Source organism: Tachyglossus aculeatus, chromosome 17, assembly GCF_015852505.1.
Source record: "Tachyglossus aculeatus isolate mTacAcu1 chromosome 17, mTacAcu1.pri, whole genome shotgun sequence".
NCBI lineage: Eukaryota > Metazoa > Chordata > Mammalia > Monotremata > Tachyglossidae > Tachyglossus > Tachyglossus aculeatus.
In genome coordinates this window covers 49,966,368-49,988,438 of record NC_052082.1, presented here as the reverse complement: position 1 = coordinate 49,988,438, position 22,071 = coordinate 49,966,368, and the positions used below count along the sequence as shown (strand labels likewise).

The following is a 22,071-nucleotide window of genomic DNA, read 5'->3' as shown; positions in this document are numbered from 1 at the left end:
AGGGTAAAGAAGAAGATGACATTTTTGTAAGAGCCCCAGAATAAAGTAGTAGTAGAATGGCCTATTGGGTAGAATACGAGTCTGGGAGTCAGAAGGACCTGGGTTCTAATCTCGGATCTGCCATTTGCCTACTCTGTGACCTTAGACAAGTCACTTAACTTCTCTTTGCCTCAGTTACCTCATCTGTAAAATAGGGATTAAGATTGGGAGCCCCATTTGGGACAAGGACTGTGCCCAACCTGCTTAGCTTGTATTTGCCCCAACACTTAATGTACTGCCTGTCACATAGTAAGCGTTTAACAAACACTGTTTTTAAAAAATGCAGTTCATGTAGGAGAACCAATTAAGTTATAATCATGGCTTATTGGACAGAATTTCTACAGCTACATTTTTTCAAAACTTCAGAGAACATTGAGAAGTAATGCTCTACATATGATGAGCATGAAAAAGCTTTAATATGTTTCAAACCATGCCATGAGTCTGAGACTAGAAGTAGAAACAGAGTGACTTTTTAGACTAAAGACTTAAATCCCCTTAGCTTCTCTCTAGACTCTAAACTTGTGTGCAGGGAACATCTCTACCAACTCTATTGTATTGTACTTTCCCAACCACTTAGCACAGTGTTCTTCACACAGTAAGCACACAGTAAATTCCATTGATTGATTCTATGCATTAGCCTTTTCAACCACATTACCATGACTGTCTCCCCATGAATAGTGTCATTTAATATCTGAAGTACAGCCATACTTTATGATGCTTTCTGGTTCATTCTTTGGTTTTTAGTTTTTTTGGGTTTTGTTTTTGTCTTTAGTGGCAGTGTTAAGTCCTTACCATGTGCCAAGTACTGTTGTAAGCGCTGGGGTAAATAGAAGTTAATCCAGATTGGACACATCCCTGTCCCATGAGGGGCTCACACTCTGGATACCCATTTTACAGACGGGGTAACCAAGGCACAGAGAAGATAAGTGATTTGCCCAAGGTCACATAGGCACATGGAAGAGCCGGGATTAGACTCCAGGTCCTTCTGACTTCCAAGCCCTTGCTCTATCCAATGAGCCGTGCTGAAAAACACCATCAGCCACTGCAGAGAAGTTGGCTGGGAGCATGTCCTGCTGACCAGAGGCAGTTTGGAATTAGACCCGGGGTGCATGAGTGCTCCTCCACTTCATCACAGTACAGCTAACACAACTTATCCGTCCATCCACCCCTACCGATGTTTCAATTTCACTCCTGTAAATTAGCAGCCTCAGAAGAGAAATATGGAAGTTTTAGTAAGCAGGCTATTAAGATAAGAAATCCCATAATTTTAGGCAGTGAGCCCTTCCTTTGTTTTTGCTGAGGTGTGAAGTGATTAATGAAGAGAGCAGTCTGGAGACAGCAGACCTGGCTCCTGCCACTGATTTGCTGGGTGACCTTGGGAAAGTCACTGGCTCTCTCTGGGCCTGAATTTCTCTCTCTTTAATTGGGAAAATTCTCTGTTTTGCCTAACTCACTAGGTGATGAGATAACTGCGATGGTATATGAGAGAGAAAATTGAGATCTTTGGAAGGAAATTGCTATAGAAATCCATGGTAGTTGTTGATGTTACTTTGCACTTTAATTTCTCAGATTAATCTGATCTTTATTATAAGAATATGGGCATTATGCAAACACACCTAGTTTTCCTTTAGCATATTTATTGCATTCTTGCAAAACTCCTGCTGTACGGAATTTCTCACTGAGGCCCATTCTGTCACTGCCCACAAGCATACAGACTCTTTTTTTAATGGCATTGGTTAAGTTCTTAGTGTGTGCCAGGCACTGTACTAGTAGATAGAAGTTAATCAGGTTGGACACAGTTCCTGTACCACGAGGGGCTCAGAGTCTTAATCCCCATTTTACAGATGAGGTAACTGAGGCACAAAGAAGTAAAGTGACTTCCCAAGGTCTCACAGCAGACGAGTGGCGGAGCTGGAATTAGAACACAGGTCCATTTGACTCCCAAGCCCATGCTCTATCTTCTAGACATGCTGTATCTAAACAGATTTGCATTGTCAAAAGAACATTCTCCAACTCTATAACACTGTTTGCCAAAATGTATAATGAAAGTACTCATTAAGGCAGAACTGAGGGTACATTACAACTATCCCTTGTATTTAAGAAACTGGCTGATTGTCACAGCTGGTCATATGACATGTGTCCAGAGTTGCTCTTTCCTGATTGAGGCCCACAGATTCCGAATTCTTAGTTCCTCAAGATGTGTAGTGTTATGTGGAATCTCCCCAGAAGCCGACTTCGTTGGCTCAATTTTGTTATTCTTCAGTCCCCACATTTGTTTCATTTAGTCAACCAGATGCAAAGGCTTATTTATCTTCTTTGCATGTATTCTTGGAATATTTCTGCTTTGGGGACCTATCAGTAAACTCCACTTGGAAAAAAAAAGTTAATCCAAGAGCAGAATGTTTGTTTGTAAGCCAGGATTTGTTGGCTCATTATTTGCAGCCCTGTCCAAGTAAAATTTGTAATAACTTTTCCAGCACATTCTTGGGATCATATTTATAAAATAGTGGGCATCTGTTCAAGTAACTTGCAACTGAAGGCTAAGTTTTCATGTTCACTCTTAGCAACATTGATGTGTCTTCTGGTACAATCTATCATGATCGAGGGAGTAAACCTTTCAATCGTATGTTCAATTATATGAATATGAGCAGGCCAACCGATCAGCCAGTCCTGTATTCCATCCCCAAAAATAGCAAGAAGAATGGTGTGATGGTAACTCTGCTTGAAGTATAGTTATCCTCTAATTCTCCAACCACTGTCAGATGCTAAGAATGAGAAGTGCACTCACCCTAACCTTAAGCCACCATTGCAAGCCCATCAGGCTCTGCAAATAGTCTTCCTTCAGCTGTAAACTAAACACAGTTTTATAGACATAATTTTTGCTAAATTGATGTGGGTTGTTTCCATGGAATGTTATTATTTTCGGGTCTGAGCTATTTATATAGATTTACTGTTGGATCCCACAATAGTTATATGAAACTGATCCATTTTAATGAGCAATTTAAATAGATTCCAATCTGATTTGTTATTTTGTTATGTTGTACTCTCCCAAGTGTTTAGTCCAGTGCTCTGCACACAGTAGGTGCTCAATAAATACTATCGACTGATTGACTAGGTAGCTCAGAGGCCAGCCCTCTCTCACCCACCATTGAGGTGCCCAATCTTTGCCTCTCTGAAGCAGGGAAGTGAAGCCAAAGTGTGGCCCGAAGCCTCCAAGCCTCTCAAGGGTAAGAATCTCTCTAACTTTATATTACTAGCTCTGGAATGTGTGAATGATAAAACTGAACTGGACTTTTTTAAGCCCCTATCCCACTTGTTAAAAAGAATATTATCTGTATTAATGACAGAGGAATAATCATATTCACAGCTTTCAAGCAGCTGCCTGGCTCCAAAAATATGTATTAATAATAATAATTAATAATATAATGATTGTGGTATTTGTTAAGCCCTTACTGTGTGCCAGTCACTGTACTAAGCACTGGGGTGGATACAAGCAAATCGGGTTGGTCACAATCCCTGTCCCACGTGGGGCTCACAGCCTCAAATCCCATTTTACAGATGAGGGAACTGAGGCACAGAGAAGTGAAGCGACGTGCCCAAGGTCACACAGCAAACAAGTGGCAGAGCCTGGAACCTGAATCGGGGACCTGAAATAAACCCTTGATGCCTATGTAGCAACATTGCAGGAAGTCTTACCAGTGCAGAAACAGGGTGGAGCCTTAGGGCAAATGGGGATTTAAAAGAAGTAGGAAGGAGGAAGCCCACACTTTAGCTTGAAGTGAGGTTAGGTTGCTTTTGATAAGACCACATCGGTGGAGCCGAGGATAAGACCATTTGCGGAAGAGACAACAAGCCCAGCTAGCGTTCATAGACAGATAGGTAACTTGAAAGATTCAATGCCCTAGCGTCTAGCCAGAGATGATTTCCATTTTAGGACTGGCTTTTGTCCTTTGATTTTGGACTCTTAGTTTGTTAAATGCTTATCACAGTTTATAATTCTCTTGAAAACTTAGAGGGGTTTAGGATTCAGAAAACCCCTTTGAAGACATTCAAAACATTCAAAACACTCTTTGCTGAAAACATTCAGCAAAGAGTGGTGCCAAGATAGCAGAACCCCCAACCAATTCCCATGCCAGTTTGGGGGATGGAATTTTGTCCTTCGGTAATTTCAGGTGGCTCTAGCTGGGGATTGTTCGCGAAAGGGAACGAGACTACCATTCATTCATTCATTCAATCGTATTTATTGAGTGCTTACTGTGTGCAGAGCACTGTACTAAGCGCTTGGGAAGTACATACATATTCACATATTTACTATTCTGTTTATTTTATTTTGGTAATTCAATCAATCAATCAATCGTATTTATTGAGCGCTTACTGTGTGCAGAGCACTGGACTAAGCACTTGGGAAGTACAAGTTGACGACATATAGAGACGGTCCCTACCCAACAGCGGGCTCACAGTCTACAAGGGGGAGACAGACGACAAAGCAAAACGTATTAACGAAATAAAATAAATAGAATAGATGTGTACAAGTAAAATAGAGTAATAAATACGTACAAACATATATACATATATTGGGAGACCCCGGCCCACCTGCCCCATCTGGGCAAAAAGTCCATCCTTATTCATTCATTCAATCGTATTTATTGAGCGCTTACTGTGTACAGAGCACTGGACTAAGCACTTGGGAAGTATATACATATTCACATATTTACTATTCTGTTTATTTTATTTTGTTAATTCAATCAATCAATCGTATTTATTGAGTGCTTACTGTGTGCAGAGCACTGGACTAAGCGCTTGGGAAGTACATACATATTCACCAACTCTATTGTATTCTCCCAAGTGCTTTGTACAGTGCTCCGTATTCAGTAAACACTCCATAAATATGACTGAGTGAGGTGTGTGGAAGGCTGAAGACCCTGGAGATCACAGCCAACTCTAGTTGGGCTGGTAGAGACACAAACTCACTAAGGTGAGCCCTTAGTGGGATGAGGGGGAAGAATTTAAAGAAAACCCTCCAGATAGTCTTAAAACAGCACAAGACTATATGGGGTATCAGGGCTCTCCCTACTCACCGTTCTGACATCCTGAACACCTGCTCAGCAGCTTGGAGCAGTTTCATATTCTTTTTAGTTTGTAGCTCTTCAGTTGATGAGACTAAGCTGCCTCAATGTCTACAACGCTTTGCTTTTGACCCTTTCCTTAAGGCCTTTAGATTTGAATTGACCAATTTATTTTAACTTAATGAATATAGTTGGACCAAATGAAGGTCATAAATTGTTGGTAGTATTGCAAACTGGCGTTCTTTATTGTTACCGTACTCAGTCAATGTGTAGAAATTGGAGATTGGTCTTTCACTCTGTATTTCTGCACTTTTAATTAAATCAGAAAATTGGTATTCCTTATACAGTTCTTCTTTAAATAGGAAAATGTGTTCCTTTAACCATATCCATACTCATAAGATACCCCAAAAGGCAAACCTGTTTGGAGGAAATGCTATCCTCCCAGCAGTTAAGACCATTTAATATAATCCAAAGTTTCATTTTTAAAAAAGCCCAAAAACTATTCCACTTTTCAGCTGCCCATAAGTTTGTTGAAGCATTCTGAATCATACTTCTCTCTCTCTTTTCTTTGGGGCAAAATTGAGACTTTTAATTTTCAAAAGACTGTAGTTGGACTTGCTGATTTTTTTCAATTTCAAGGGGAGCTGGTTGAAATCAGGCTAGTTGTGCTCTTTTGAAGAAAGATAAAGCCTGCATGTATTTCTGTCTCCTTTTTTTCCTCATTGTGAGAGATGAACTCAGGGTTGCTATTTAGCCGTGAAGAATCCAGCCACCGCAGTGTGGTGTATTATCAAGCTTTCTACAAACAAGATTGATTAGCCAGGTTTGCCCCCATGTCACAGGCAGAGAATGAAGAAGTAACCAACCCAGGGTCACACGGTTATCCAAAAGCAAAACTGGAAAAGGAGCCAAAGGGTTCCTGGTAGTCTAGAATGCTCTTTCCAAGCTTCTGTAGCCCATGACATTGGTGACCTGGAGAGAAAACAGGAAATAGAAGAGGGATGTGGTCTTTGTCAACTTTTGCCCACAGTTTAATACGTTTAACAGTTCCACCAAATGAGCAGTTCCTTTGGAAGAGCCTTGTGAGAGCCGGGCGGCATGCAGCACGAAGTCAAGCTGGCATCCAGCTGAAAGTTGGACCCGTTTGGGAAGCTCCCCTGAACACTTTCACTGAGGAGGCCGAGGTGGGCTAGCTGGGCATTTCCACATGAGCTACTTTTTTAATGGTATTTGTTAAACACTTACTATGGGCCAGGCACTGAACTAAGCACTTGGGTAAATACAAATTTATCAGGTTGGGCACAGTCTATGTCCCACATGGGGCTCACAGTCTTAATCCTTACTTTACAGATGAGGTCACTGAGGCACCGAGAAGTGAAGTGAGTTACCCAAGGTCACACAGCAAACAAGTGTCAGAACCTGGATTAGACCCCAAGTCCTTCTGATTCCCAAGCCCGTGCTCTAACCACTAGACCATATTGCTTCTCACACTATTTTTTTTTGTTATGTGCCAGGCACTGTACTAAGTGCTGGGGTAGATAAAAATCAGGTTGGACATAGTCCATGTCCCACATGGGGCTCGCAGCCTTAATCCCCATCTTACAAATGAAGTCACTGAGACCCAGAGAAGTGAAGTGACTTACCCAAGGTCACACAGCTGACAAGTGGTAGAACCTGGATTAGAACCCAGGTCCTTCTGACGCTCAGGCCCGTACTGTATCCACTAGGCCATGCTGCTTATCGACTTCCACCTCTGGGCTTCAGAGCAGTTGTACATGTGTAGGAGGGGAGCCTCGATACACTTACCTCCTGGCCTGCTCTCACTTTTCATCATCATCATCAATCGTATTTATTGAGCGCTTACTGTGTGCAGAGCACTGTACTAAGCGCTTGGGAAGTACAAGTTGGCAACATATGCTCTCACTTTTGGTTCTCCACTCAGACATCGGGGACTAAGCCTGTTCCTAACAGACTCTGGGCTGGGACAAGGGCAGGCCATGGCTGAGTTCAGAGCAGCTGCAGGCTCTGATCTTATACATGCCTTTGGGGGGGGAGCAGTAGTGAGGTGGTTGGCAACCACAGCCTCAGCTTCTGACCAAGTGTAGACTTCTTGCACGTTCTGAATAGCAAAGGTGGCTGGACCTGTCAATTATTCAGTGGTGATTCATCGGGCCTTTCAGTCATATTGGTGCGTATGGAAAACTGTGCCATCAGACACCATCGTTTGTCAATAACAGGATGCTGAGAGAGGTGTAATTAGTCACATGGGAGGGCATTGTGCATCATTATTCTGTATTGAGCAATCAGCAGAGTCCTTAAAACTTGAAATCTGATCATCCTTGTCATTTTCGCCTTAACTATGAATTTAAATTTATAATTCAGCAATTGCCTTCAGCTTCTTGTGGCTCTAAATTTCATAGGTTGACTAATGTGCAGGTGGTGGTATTTCTTTTTAATCAATCGTATTTATTGAGCGCTTACTGTGTGCAGAGCACTGTACTAAGCGCTTGGGAAGTACAAGTTGGCAACATATAGAGACATTACTCTGATGACTGCCTGTTATTTCTGCTTCCAGGGAGTCCTCACTGGCATCTAGTGGAGTGGGGTTAGAGAGGGTCTTCTCAGTTCTTTCATCATTTTGAAGTCTTTGCTCAGCCTTCCCCAAATTCAAATGTATAATTTGCATTTGTTATTTCTTCAGGAGCGACTGGTAAGAGGGAGTCAGGTTGTGAGATCGAGCCAACTCTTTCAGGAAGCATTCCCCAGTTAATTTCCACCATCCTAGGTTGTGTCCATTTAACAGCTATTACCTATACCTGTCAATATTCATTCTATTGATGATGGTGCCCTGTGCTAAGCACTGTGATTGATATAATCACAGTGAACACAGTCCCTGCCCCAGGGGAACAGGGTTCTTATCCCCATTTCACAGATGAGGAAACTGGAGCCTAAGGTCACACAGCAGGTCAGTGACAGAGTTGGGACAGAGCTATATATATTTTGTTTTGTTGTCTGTCTCCCCCTTCTAGACTGTGAGTCTGTTGTTGGGTAGGGACTTTCTCTGTTGCCGAATTGTACTTTCCAAGCGCTTAGTACAGTGCTCAGTAAGCGCTCAATAAATATGATTGAATGAATTAATGAATGAAAGCTGGAATTGTAGCCTGGCTTTCCAGTCTCCTCTCCCCTTGTTTTTTCTGCTTTGAATACTAGTTCATTTTTCCATACTTTTGCTATTAGTGGTTGTATCTTTGGTCTCCCTCCTTCCACTATTTGTTGTTAATTTTATCTGTCTGACCTCCCCAACTCGGAGGTAAACTCCTTGAGAGCAGGGACTATGTCCTCTACCTTTGATCCATAGTGTTTTCCACACAAGTCCTCAATCAGTCAATGGAATTTATTGAACCTATACCAAGTTCTTGACAGACTACAATACAACCGGGTTGATAGACACATTCCCTGCCCACAAGGAGCTTACAGTCCAGAGAGGGAGGCAGACATTTAAATAAATAAAATATGGATATGTACAGGAGTGCTCTGGAGCCTAGAGCAGCCAAGTGTGCAGACTGTGTCATAGTAGGAGAGTAAGGTAAGGCATGCGAGAGCGAGCTGATGAAGTGCTTTAAAGCTGATGGTGAAGACTTTGTGTGATGCTCAGAAATACAACTGATTGATGTAAGGCATAGGACTGGTGTGTGAATTTGGTTTGTACTAATGAGAAACATTAATAATGATCATCATTAAGGTGGGAGGTTGTGTTGATGTGAATACAGGTTCCTTCCTTTTTCCCTGAGGTAGTATCAGTGTTAGGAATCCAGGGCCAGATCCTTGTCTAGGGGTATTTTTTGAAATAGAAAAATAAAGTTGGGGAACTTTTAACTATGGGTTACTGTATTAGTGATTGCATCCTCTGGTTACTGCAGGTATAATAGGGTCCTAAGCATTTATTTTTATCTCCTGCTGTTGCATGTACATATGCCTATCTGCGTTCATGCTGCCTGTTTTCATTCATAACTAACTAGGGGGTAGGTTCAGAGATGTTTGAAATTGCTTTGTGGAGCCTAGGGCTTTTGCCCCCCGTGGATGCTGCTTAAATACCATTTGATGATGATGATGATGATGATAAAAGTGTACAATGACAAGAAGCCAGCTGTTTTCACTGAGGTTGGCTGTGTACCAGTATGTGGCAGAAGTTTTGTACTTTCTTAAATCTTCCCTCCAGAATCTATGTCTCGGTATTTTTGTGGTGGTGATAGAACCAAGAATAATTGATTAAATTAGTTGCTAAGGTGACAAGGCAATATTTATCTGCTGCCACCTCTTTTCTCAAATTCAACGATCTTAGAATTGGTACCTAAACCTCGTTTCAGCGAGGGACAAAGGATGTAATGTGAGTCTTCATCATAGATTTTTCTCTGAAAATTGTGGCTCTTGGAATAAACTCTACGATATTGGAATAATATTTCAGAGAAACAAGTACGTTTTGTAGACCGATCTTAACTTTGGCTTTTTTGCAGCTTTTGATTGGAGCAAGGGAGTGGTGGAAATTTCACGTTGGATATTGGAGCCGGCCTCAAAGAGTGTTTGCTCTGGGTTCATTGAGAGACTATTGTTTTGAACTGCTGTAAGAAATTGGATTAAATGGGTCAAGGAAAATGGAATTGAACACCAAGCTGGTTAATTGATAATTGCTCAGCATTTAGCTGATTCAAAAGGAGTGACCAGTTTGGTGTGTCTGCTTTTTCAGAATTGCCATTAACATTAACCCCAAATACCCATCTCTTGTTCTTGTTGGCTCCTGGGTGCTGGCAAACTGGAAGTTCAGTTTTCTGATTCCTGGTTTAAAGCCAGCTTGTGGAAATTGGAGAATTGGGAATTAAGCATTTTGTAATAATAAACTTTAAATAAGCTTGGAACTCTTGGAATAATATCTAAGAAAAACCAGTATGTTCTTTAGACATATCTTTGCAATAATAACTATGGTATTTAAGCACGTTGGTGCCAATCACCATGATAATCACTGTGGTGGATAAAATATCAGTTCAGTCAGTGGTATTTCTTGAGCACCATGTGTAGAGCACTGTACTAAGTGCTTGGGTGAGTACACTACAACAGAGATAGATCAGATACAGTTCAGCACCACATAGGGTGCACAGTGTGAGGGGGAAGGAGAACAGGTATGTAGTCCCAATTTTAGAGGTGGGGAAACTGAGGTACAGAGAAGTTAAGTGACTTGCCCAAGGTCACACAGCAGGCAGGTGGTGGAGCCAGGATTAGAACCCCGAGCTCCCAACTCCGATGTCTGTGCTCTTTCAATGAGGCCACACTGCTTCCAGTCTAGACCCTGTGGAAGCAATAGACTGTGAGCCCGTTGTTGGGTAGGGACCGTCTCTGTATGTTGCCGACTTGTACTTCCCAAGTGTTCAGTACAGTGCTCTGCACACAGTAAGTGCTCAATAAATACGATTGAATGAATGAAAATCTGTGTGCAGGGTGCGTAATGTGGATCCTCAGCCAGGGGCTGTGACATCAAGGAACCAAAACTGAAATTTCAGTCAACACACATCCATGAATCATAGAAATTGTAGGCTACTTTAGTAGAAATCCTGAGTGCATCATGCCTTGTTAAGCAACAGACACTGCCATTGCTATGCCCAGTAGCACAAAACGACTATCTAGCAAACATAAGAGTAACTGGTAGTGCATATCCTTTCAGGGTAAGGGTAGTCATAGAATAGTGTCTGGTCTCAGTTTTGCAGTCAGAAGATTTATTTTTTTCTTGGTGTGCTTTGTGTAGTGAAATAATACACATGCTGTAAGTACAATACTTACATTTTAATCTCAACGGATATTCTAATGGAAATCTGAGTCATTTCGTCTTAGTGAAATTTTAATGTATTTGCATTTACTAGGATAAAGCTTGTATTCATCTTGCTACTTTCTCGTCTTTGTGAAAGAAAAAACTGCAGTGTAAAGAAGTTTTTACCTTTTCAGTTTTCATCAAAATACTAGCAAGGGTGCCAAAAACCAAGTTTGCCCAGTTGAAATTTTAGCTTAGAGCCGACCCTCGCTGTGTGAGGGTGTGTGTAACCCACAAACGGAGCCACTCCTGGTTTTCTTGGAGCCTCAGTGCTTGTTATTGCTGGCGTTTAGTCTTTGCAGAATGCTCAGCAAGTGAGCATTTTCTGTGTTAGTACAATTTACTGGGGGTGGGGGTGGGGGGTGGGGTATGTGTGTGTATCTGCAGCACAGCTTTATAGCAGACATTTCCTCTCAACAATTTCAGTTAAATCTATGTAAATTGCATGAAGCCAGTAGTGTGCGGTGCTTCATTCCTTCCACCTCATTAGCAACACATTATGTTATGTTCTCTATAGCACCATTCTTTCTAAGGGGTATTCTGGGTGTCAGTTATTAGGCAGGTGCCTGGCAGTTTCTTATGAGAGGGTTTACTGAGCCATATACCATAGGAGGGCAATGCCCTGGCACTCTCCAACTTTCCTGCCAGGAGTGGCATTTGTTAGATTTGCAGCTGCCGGAGAATGGTTGAATGGATCTTTCAAGCGCTCAGCCCCTGGCTTTGACTGCACCAGCTGCTTTCTTCTCAGCAAGAGGGGCTTACCTAGCCGAGAGAATGCACGTTTTAATGAGAATATATAAATAGGTTTACCCAGCTTTAACTTCTCCTAATTCCCTTTGCACTCTGCTTCCCTTGTCTCCCATTTCTGAATCAAAATGGAAAATCAGTTGTTGTTTATAATACTACATACTTGTACGATATTTTGCTTTCATTGGCCTAGGAGTCAGGGGACCCGCGTTCTAATCGCAGTTCCACCACTTGCCTGCCGTGTGACCTTAGGCAAATCACTTTTCTATTCCTCAGTTTCCTCATCCATAAACCGGGGATTTAACATCTGTCCTCCCTCCTCCTTAGAGTGTGAGCCCCATGTGGGACAGTGTCTGTCTGACCTGACAATCTTGTATCTATCCCAGCGTTTAGTATAATTAATCAGTGGTATTTATTGAGCACTTACTACGTGCAGAGCACTGTACTAAGGGTTTGAGGGGCTATGATACGACCGAATTAGGGACACACTCCCTGCCTGTAATGAGCTCACAGTCTAGAGGACTGTCCAATGCTTGGCACATAGTAGGCGCTTAACAAATACCGCAATTATTATGATTATTATTACAACTACAGTTTGGGGCTATTCCACACTCATCTCGGGCCAATTGGTACACACTGAACCAAGTTGAACTGGGATCCCAAAGGTTCTTCAGGCCGCCAGACCTGGTGCTGGGCCTGCCCTAGGAGAGGCTGGGATATGCCTGAGATGGGTGCAGACATTGGGCTGAAAGTCCATTTCTAAACGCTGCTGTCAGCAGTCTAAGCATGCACATGGCAAGCCGCAGTCCTGCTCACATCTTCAAACTGCCCTTTTCACTCAGTCAGGAAAAAAAGAGGCTTTGTGTACCAAAACGGTGCTCGCAGACTGAGAGCTGGCAGCTCAGCCCTGGGGAGAAGAACACCTGTAACGATCCCAAAAGCCAGCAGCAACGTTGAAAATTGCTTTGGATATAACTCTATTACTCTATTTATTTATTTATTTTACTTGTACATATCTAGTCTATTTTGTGAATATGTTTGGTTTTGTTCTCTGTCTCCCCCTTCTAGACTGTGAGCCCACTGTTGGGTAGGGACTGTCTCTATATGGTGCCAACTTGTACTTCCCAAGCGCTTAGTACAGTGCTCTGCACACAGTAAGCGCTCAATAAATACGATTGATTGATTGATTGATATAAAGGAGGGGTAGAAACCCTGCTTAGGTGAGCTTGTTTCCTCCAGCCTGAGGCAGTGCTTGGTGCAAGCTTGGATATATGTGCCCTCTGGTGGAGAACCTGCCTGAAACCATTCTTCAGGACCCCTTTGACACTTGTTTTGTCTTTAATCAATCAATCAATCGTATTTATTGAGCGCTTACTGTGTGCAGAGCACTGTACTAAGCGCTTGGGAAGTACAAGTTGGCAACATATAGAGACAGTCCCTACCCAACAGTGGGCTCACAGGCTGAAAGGGGGAGACAGAGAACAAAACCAAACATACTAACAAAATAAAATAAATAGAATAGATATGTACAAGTAAAATAAATAAATAGAGTAATAAATATGTCCAAACATATATACATATATACAGGTGCTGTGGGGAAGGGAAGGAGGTAAGATGGGGGATGGAGAGGGGGAGAGGAAGGAAGGGGCTCAGTGTGGGAAGGCCTCCTGGAGGAGGTGAGCTCTCAGTAGGGCCTTGAAGGGAGGAAGAGAGCTAGCTTGGCGGATGGGCAAAGGGAGGGCATTCCAGGCCCGGGGGAGGACGTGGGCCTGGGGTCGATGGTGGGACAGGTGAGAACGAGGCACGGTGAGGAGATTAGCTTCAGAGGAGCGGAGTTAAGTTACTGTGATCAAGCCTTCTTGACTTCTCTCTCAGGGTCTGCCCTGAAGCAAGCAGCTTTTTTTAAAAAAAAAATTTAAATGGGACTTGTTAAATGCTTACTATGTGCCAGGCACTGTACTGAGCACCGGGGTAGATACGAGCTAATCAGGTTGGACATTGTCCGTGTCCCGCGTGGAGCTCACAGTCTTAATTCCCATTTTACAGATGAGGTAACTGAGGCATAGAGAAGTGAAGTGACTTGCCCTAGGTCGCAAAGCAGACAAGTGACGGAGCTTCTTGCAGCCAGTGTGGTTGACTATGCACCATACAACTTAATTTATTGGTATTTATAATAATAATAATAATGATGGCATTTGTTAAGCACTTACTATGTGCAAAGCACTGTTCTAAGCGCTGGGGGGATACAAGGTGATCAGGTTGTCCCACATGGGGCTCACAGTCTTAATCCCCGTTTTACAGATGAGGGGACTGAGGCTCAGAGAAGTTAAGTGACTTGCCCAAGGTCACACAGCAGACACGGGTCGGAGCCGGGATTCAAACCCATGACCTCTGACTCCAAAGCCCGTGCTCTTTCCACTGAGCCACGCTTAGGATTTTTACATTCTGAATGGTAAAAGCCAGTGCCGAATTAAAATGAACTGGGTTCAGTCCAGCCTCCTCCAGATACCACGATCACCTTTCTGGCCTGAAGTTCTTGTGGGGCTGAAGAAGTTGGGATAGTGGATTTGCCTTTTGAGCCTCCCCTGTTTTCTTTTGCTTCATGGAACCTCATACTGCCAGATCAGTCTGGTGACTTGGCCTGGAAGTGGGTGTGTCCTGTTGTCTGATTTTTCCGGTGTGGGTGGCAGGCCGGGAGATTGCAGGATGACATTAGGACGGTTGGAAAAGAAAGAACTGGGTTTTGTGTGGCCCTGCTTTCAGTCCTGCTTCTCTAACCTCTGGGGCCTGGATCCAATCATTTCATTGGGGTTTGGAGAACATATTTGTTGAGACCTCATTCCCTTCTTGAGTGATGATACCCAAAAGCCCAGACCTGATTTATAGTTTACTGGGGGAGGTGGTGGCTTTGTGAACTACGTTTTTTGGAAAGGCACGAGGAGCCCTGTTAGCCAGACTCTCTGTGTATATGTGTGATGTGGCAGTGTCAGAGGGCTTAATGGGCCTGGGTATATTCACACATAGCAACTGACTTTGTCTTTTGAGCCCAGATGTTCTAAAATATCACAAACTGGATCTCAGGCAGCATCTAAGACTAGAAAAAGCCATGTATCAATGTAACAATTACCAATTTATCCCATTTTTATGGTATTTAAGTGCTTACCCTGTATCAAGTACTGTTCTAAGCACTGGCGTAGGTTCAATTTAAGCAGGCTGAAAACAGTCCATGTCCCACATGGGGCTCATGGTCTAAGTAGGAGAGTGAACAGATTTTCAACCCCAATTTTGCCATTGAGGAAACTGAGGCATAGAGAAGTGATTTGCCTGAGGTCACACAGCAGGCAAGTAGCAGAGCCAGAATTAGAACCTAAGCCCTCTGGCTTCCAATCAATCAATCAAACAATCAATCGTATTTATTGAGCGCTTACTGTGTGCAGAGCGCTGTACTAAGTGCTTGGGAAGTACAAGTTGGCAACATGTAGAGACAGTCCGTACCCAACAGTGGGCTCACAGTCTAAAAGGGGGAGACAGAGAACAAAACCAAACATACTAACAAAATAAATACAATAGCTGTGGTCACTCCACTAGGCCACACTGCTTCCCTTGGAAGCATGAATTCTACCTGTTGAAAACAAGGGTACAGGTGTCAAGTGATTTTTGGCCTTCAGCCCTGTGACTGGCCAGTGACAGGAAGGAAACGGAATTCAGATTTTCTGACCCCGGTTCAATCCCCAAAGTTTTTCGCTACTTCCTTGATGAACTGAATTTAAAGTGTTTCGAGCTCTTTGGGAACAAGATCAGCTAAACCAAATTCCCTTTGCAGCTGCTTTCCCATTCTTTCAGGTAAATGGATCTTTCAGCTGGGGCCCATACATGTTAAGCTTTTCTTTTGTTATGTGTTTATAACTTTATCATTCCCAAGATCAGGTGTCTGCCAGCGTTTTCTAATGGTGCTTATGGGCACAATGACAATTTTCACCACCTGCAAACCAGGCAGAGAAAGGAATTCAGTTGTTTGGTTTTATAAGGCCCTCCGTGGGAGTTCTGAGAAAGTGCAAGTCCTTTTGTGAACTCCACACAGCCTTTTTAAAATTGTTGGCGCTCCGGTGCTTATTTTACTGCAGGTACATTGTTCTCTTGGAATTGTTAAAGCTAGGCCAAAGCTCTGGATTCTGCTTTCTCTTGATGACCCAGGCTAGCCCTTCACATCTTAGTTTGGGATCAGCCTCCCTTTCCCCATCAAAAGTCTCTTCAGAGTTGGAGAAATGGAATAGCCCAAAACCTCTACCCAAATCTTTGAGGTAGAATCATTTGAAGGACTGAAGCCACAGTCAAAGATGACAGACTGGGGCAGGGAGAAGAAAGGGGTGGGGAGTTGGGGTAGTGTGTGTGGGTGTGGGTGTTTCACTGAAGTGTTGTGGGTGTGCGTAGGGGTGTGTGTCTGATCCAAGACTGAACTCCTCATCTTCCCTCCCAAACCCTATCCTCTCCCTGACTTTCCCGTCACTGTAGATGGCACTACAATCTTTCTCATCTCACAAGCCTGCAACCTTGTTGTCATCCTCAACTCCACTATCTCATTCACCCCATACATCCAAGTCTGTCACCAGAACACCAAAACCTGCCGGTCTCACCTCCACAACATCGCCAAGATCCACCCTTTCCTCTCCAATCAAACCGCTACCTTGCTGGTTCAGTCTCTCATCGTATCCCGACTGGATTATTGCATCAACCTCCTCTCTGATCTCCCATCCTCCCCATTTCAGTTTATACTTCACTCTGCTGCCTGGATTATCTTTGTACAGAAATGCTCTGGGCATGACGCTTCCCTCCTCAAAAATCTCCAGTGGTTACCTGTCATCCTACAAATCAAGCAAAAATTCCTCACTCTCAGCTTCAAGGCTCTCCATCACCTTGCCCCCTCCTACCTCACCTCCCTTCTCTCCTTCTACAGCCCATTCTGCACCCTCCGCTCCTCTGCCGCTAACTTCCTCACCAGTCCTCGTTCTCGCCTGTCCCGCCGTTGACCCGTAGCCCACATCCTTCCCCGGGCTTGGAATGCCCTCCCTCCACACATCCGCCAAAGTAGCTCTCTTCTTCCCTTCAAAGCCCTACTGAGAGCTCACCTCCTCCAGGAGGCCTTCCCAAACTGAGTCCCCTTTTTCCTCTCCTCCTCCCCATCCCCCCCTTCTGCCCTACCTCCTTCCCCTCCCCGCAGCATTTGTATATATTTGTACAAATTTATTACTCTATTTATTTTACTTGTACATATTTACTACCTCTATTTATTTTGTGCGTATAGCTATAATTCTATTTATTCTAACGATTTTGACACCTGTCTACATGTTTTGTTTTGTTGTCTGTCTCCCCTTTCTAGGCTGTGAGCCTGTTGTTGGGTAGGGACCATCTCTATATGTTGCTGACTTGTACTTCCCAAGTGCTTAGTACACTGTCCTGCACACAGTAAGCCCTCAATAAATACGATTGAATGAATGAAATTCACCTGAAGTGGTTAGCTAACCAGAGCCATGAGAACCCTGAGGCTTGTGAAAAAGTGATGGGTATTCATTGCTCAAGGAACGGGCCTAACAACTCTGTTGTATTGGACTCTCCGAAGTGCATAGAACAGTGCTCTGCATACAGTAAGCACTCAGTAAATATGGTTAATTGATTGATTTTTTTTAAGGGGGAGATAAGTGGGAGTGATGTTCCACTGCTTTTACCAGGATTTCCTGCTCTAAGTAGAAGCTTCACTTGGGGAGCTTTTGCTCTCCATTCATTTAATCAGTCGTATTTATTGAGCCCTTACTGTGTGCAGAGCACTGTACTAAGCACTTGGAAAGTACAATTAAGCAATAGAGACAACTTCACGCAATTGTATTATTAAAATCTAGCAAGGAGTCAGGAAAAAACAAACAGCTAGATAGGGTGATTTTAAATAAATGTTTGTATAAGCCTTGAAATTTACACGAGATCAAAAGATTTCTTTGCATGAGATAATGAATTATAAATAGAATTTCATTCCTAAGGCAGGCATAGAACCTTGCAAGGGCTCTAAGACTAGCTCTGAACTCTGGAAAATGCTCACTTCCTAGTGACTTGAATTAGCACACTCTCCACAACTATTGGTCTGGCATCCTTCAGTGGTATTACAAGGGTTTATTTCCACTTAGAAACAACTGACTTTAGGAGCCCAGAAGTGAGTTAGCAGTCTAGTTGTAATTATTGGAAGAGTCCCTTCCACAGCACATTTCAGTTGCATCTAATCCACAACCTACCCCAAAGGATTATTTTCACCCGTAGGGCTCCATATGTTGTTCTTTGGAATCTGCACTTCTATCCTGGTCTCTTCTCCCAAGGAGAAGTCTTTACTAATCTATCATTGTCAGTTCTTAGGTAGTGTGAGGTAACTTAAAAATGCAAGGTGCAGCTCAAGGGAGTGTTTACAGGTGGTCCTGGTCTCTCATTTAGCTCAGAGTACCAAAACGAGCCAGCCTAGGCACTAAGATGTCTCATGAAGACATGTCTTTATATACTTAGTGCCTTTTTGATACTCTATTTAAGTTACCCTCTGTTGCTTTGTATCCCTGGCACCTCTAATCCAAGGAGATTTTGGAATCTTGTGCCACAATGCAGTAAGCACTAACAATATATTCTGCAAGATTTCAAAGCCAGTATTGCAGTGAGAAATGCCTTTATGAGGAGGCTTATGTCCTTCAAGTTCACACATTGATTGGGCCTCCACTTTGGGCAGAACACTACCTTAGGTCTTGTGGGGAGTTTCAGAAGAAAAACAAGAACAACCCCTGCACTCTAGAACATCTAGCCTTATAAGGGAGACAAAACAAAAATTCTCAATGTGAACATTGAAAGTGAAAAGATAGAGCACACAAAAGAGAGAGGAAACCAAGGAACAAACAAATATACATGAGTGCTAGACCCCCTGAACTGATTGGAGTGATCAGAGCTGTCAAACAACATGGACTGTACACAGCTTTTAGTAGAGTTTTGTACAAGGAAAGGGAACACAGTCTTTTGTTTTTTACTTTACCCTTCAGCACTTTTCTCTCCAGCCCTTCCCCCACCTATTTTCTATTTTTTCCTTCTATTTTCTCATCTTTTAGCATTTGCATTTCAGACTACTAGCGTGGTTCACCCTGTAGGTACAGATGGTAATTAGTTGCTTGTCCGGTGATTAGTATTCACTGGCAGTAGGGAAAAGGGTATTTCCTTTCAACATCTTTTTTTTTTCCCTCTCTCACACCACTTCATTCTTAACCTCTGATTATTCTTGGGACCCAGGTCATATTAACCGTTGGCTTTTTTCGTGACTGCATAAGCAGTAACCCGACAAGGTGGGTGGTTCTATCAGATGTCTGCACTTGTCAACATGATGTGTGAAGTCGGCGGCTGGCAGCCAGCTGCCTCCAAGGTACCTTAGGAGCGCTCCTGCTCAGCATACCTGCCCCGTCGGACGTCTGTTCTCATTATTGTGAAACCATTGTTGCTTCTCTGCAGCTTTGGCTGTGCATCCTGACCTGGGCGGTTTTATTGAAGATAAACAGAATTGAAAACTTTCTGGACCTTCCTATTCCAAAGCCAGCTGTCTTAGAGCCAACCAAAAAAGGACTCCACCCATACAACCACTTCATTGGCCGGACATTCCAACACTTCATCTGAAAATAAAGATTTTGGGATCTGGTGCTGGAAAATCTGAACTGACCGAGTTTTCTTTCCACTACTTGGACTGAATAGGATTTCTATCTCTTTATTTAAAGCCTCCAAGTTGCTGAGGGAGGAAGAGAAGAGAAAAAGTCCTCATGTTATGACTTTGGTATGGGTGTTACTGTATGCTAAAATATTGTTTGAGAGGCAATCGACTGTTGTTGAAAAGTAGGAGTGAGGGTTTTAACCAACTGAGAGCTGTCACAAGTGCATCTCCTAGTATCACTTGTGTGTCTAGGTACTCTCAGTCTTATAGTGTTAGGGCTCACTCACCTGCCCAGAAGAACTGCAGATGACCTGAATTATTCCTCTCTTGGCCTCTTCACTTTATGCCTGGGAAACAAAGTTTTAGAATTGGAGACCAGTTAACTATCAGGCACCGTAATGCAGCACTATTTGCTCTGCAAAATTCCAGGAAATAGTTTCTGGTTATTACGGTTCCTTTGGATAGAAAAGTCTGACGTTCCCATCCATTCCTTGAGCCTTTTTTATTTCCATTTTTGCAAAGTTTCCAAGTCCTGGCTATTAACTCTGGAAATTCTTTCCCATTTAACAGTCCCCTTTTCAACTCTTAGCCAGTAAGATTTTTGTACGTTGAGCTTCTACTGCTGACGCAGGGAATGATAGAAAATTTGCTTCTCTTCACTTGCCCTGCCTGCCCCCATCCTCCCAGCCATTGTCTTAATGGAGGTCTCCCTCTCATCACTGTCCAGGTCCTGTTCTTCCAGGAACTGCCAGGCACATGTCATCTGTAAGTTAGGGAGGAAAAGCCTGAGGGCCCAAGTTCTGAGACCAACCTTCACTCGTAAAGGATGGGATGGAAGAAGGGAGAGTTAACCGGACCAGTTTGTCCAAGTGGGTGTTTGGAATTCCTTTTTTTTTTTTCCCCTCATTCTGCTTTAAAAAGGCACCATCGCCCACAGTCTTATTAGAGCAGACTTAGAGAGTCCCTCCCCCTCTGTAGCCTCAATCCTGACCCCTCTTCCTCCAGCCTTACTGTATCTCGTCCTTTCTCTTATATTCCTGTTCTTTTCTAAGAATTTCTTTTTGCCCAGCTTCTTTTGAAGCAGCATGGCTTAGTACAAAGGGCATAGGCCTAGGGGTCAGAGGACCTGGGTTCTAGTCCTGGGTCTGCCAATTGTTTGCTGTGTGACCTTGGGTAAGTCAGTTCACTTCTCTTTGCTTCAGTTTCCTCAGCTGTAAAATGGGGATTAAATGCCTATTCTCCCTCCTACTTAGACTGTGAGCCTCATGCAGGATAGGGACTGTGTCCGACCTACTTAACTTGAATCTACCCAGAACTTAGAACAGTGTGTGACATATAATAAGTGCTTAACAAACAGCATAAAAATTAAATAAATAAATAAATAAAGTAGTTGCCGTAGTCTGGGCTGGAAAGAGTCCTGAGTTTGCTTTCACCATAAAGCAAAAATCCCATTAAGTGTGGTAGAGTGTGTTGAGCCAATTGTGAAGTGGAATTAATTGTTAGAGACATCTTTTCCCAATTCAAGTGATGGGGAAATTCCATAGTGTCAATAATTATGCACACTCAAGTTGCCAATTCCCTTTCATTCCATTTCTGGACTTAATCATTTAACTCGTTGTTTCTTGGTAAGCTCATGGTGGGCAGGCTGTGATATTGAGCTCCCCTAAGCACTTAGTACCATGCTCTGCACATAGTAAGCACTCAATAAATAGCATTGATTGACTGACTGATAATTTGCCTTTTTCCCCACAGAAGTTCAAATGGTGGCTTGAGCTGAGGTCCTTGATCTGAGCTGAGGTTGATTTGAGGTGCGGGGGGATGGGGATGAGACAGTGATGGAAAGAACTTGAAATTTGGGGCACATACAGTTTTTGGTGGTAATCAGATGTCTAACGAATAAGAGCTCCTACAGCTGTGAGTAAAGAAGCTGCTTCGGATGAGGTTTTATTGATACAGGTCTGAGGTTGGTAATTGTCTTTCTTCTTCCCGCCCATACAGGAGGCAGACAGTGGGGAGGAGGAATGCCGGTCCCAGCCCAGGAGGTAAGTGTGCTCATTTCTTCTGGCAACAGTAATCAAGGCTGGTTTCCATGGTGACTATGTGTTCTCTCTTGTCCACCCTCCATTTGGTCACCCAGCTAAATGAGCTTCCCTTGGCTCTTTAGGAAATAAAGATCCATAATCACAGCCTCTGTGTCTTCCCCCAGAGGGATTCTTGAAAAGGCAGGCAGCTGCATCAGCTGAAGCAAGGGGCACCATCAGGGCCCCAGACAGGTGGAGAAAACTTGTTGCCGTAAAATAGCCCTCAGTCAATGGCAGGTTTAATGTGCTCTTCCACTGTCATCATCTGACCCCATGCTGGTTTTTCAGCTGTGTTTGTCCCAGCCACTTGGTTCCTCTCAGGAATTGCTCCATCTGTGGTCTGTGTCACCCTTGGGTGTCCTGAAAAACGGAATCTGGAGGAGGCTTACCATCCGGAAACTGCAGCTTCTGTCGCTGAATCAGTGGAATCCCAGCTCCACTGTCATTCCCCAAAAGCTGCTGTGGGTCATAGAAAGATGGAGACCTTTCCTGCCTTTTAGGAAAAGAATTATCTGTGCAGTCGCCCCTCCTCCAGGTCCGCCACTTTCTGAGCCCTACATCCTTTGACTG

At 43.4% G+C, this 22,071-nt stretch overlaps 1 protein-coding gene across 2 annotated transcripts in view; it reads left to right on the top strand.

The window, feature by feature from the left end:
• Positions 1 to 22,071, top strand: part of SSH2 (slingshot protein phosphatase 2) — a 218,674-nt gene that overhangs the window by 59,036 nt on the left and 137,567 nt on the right. For both annotated transcript variants that reach the window (XM_038759596.1, XM_038759597.1), the window contains one exon: positions 21,419 to 21,462. In XM_038759596.1, the coding sequence (XP_038615524.1) occupies positions 21,419 to 21,462 (44 nt within the window). The remainder of the gene's footprint in view (positions 1 to 21,418; positions 21,463 to 22,071) is intronic.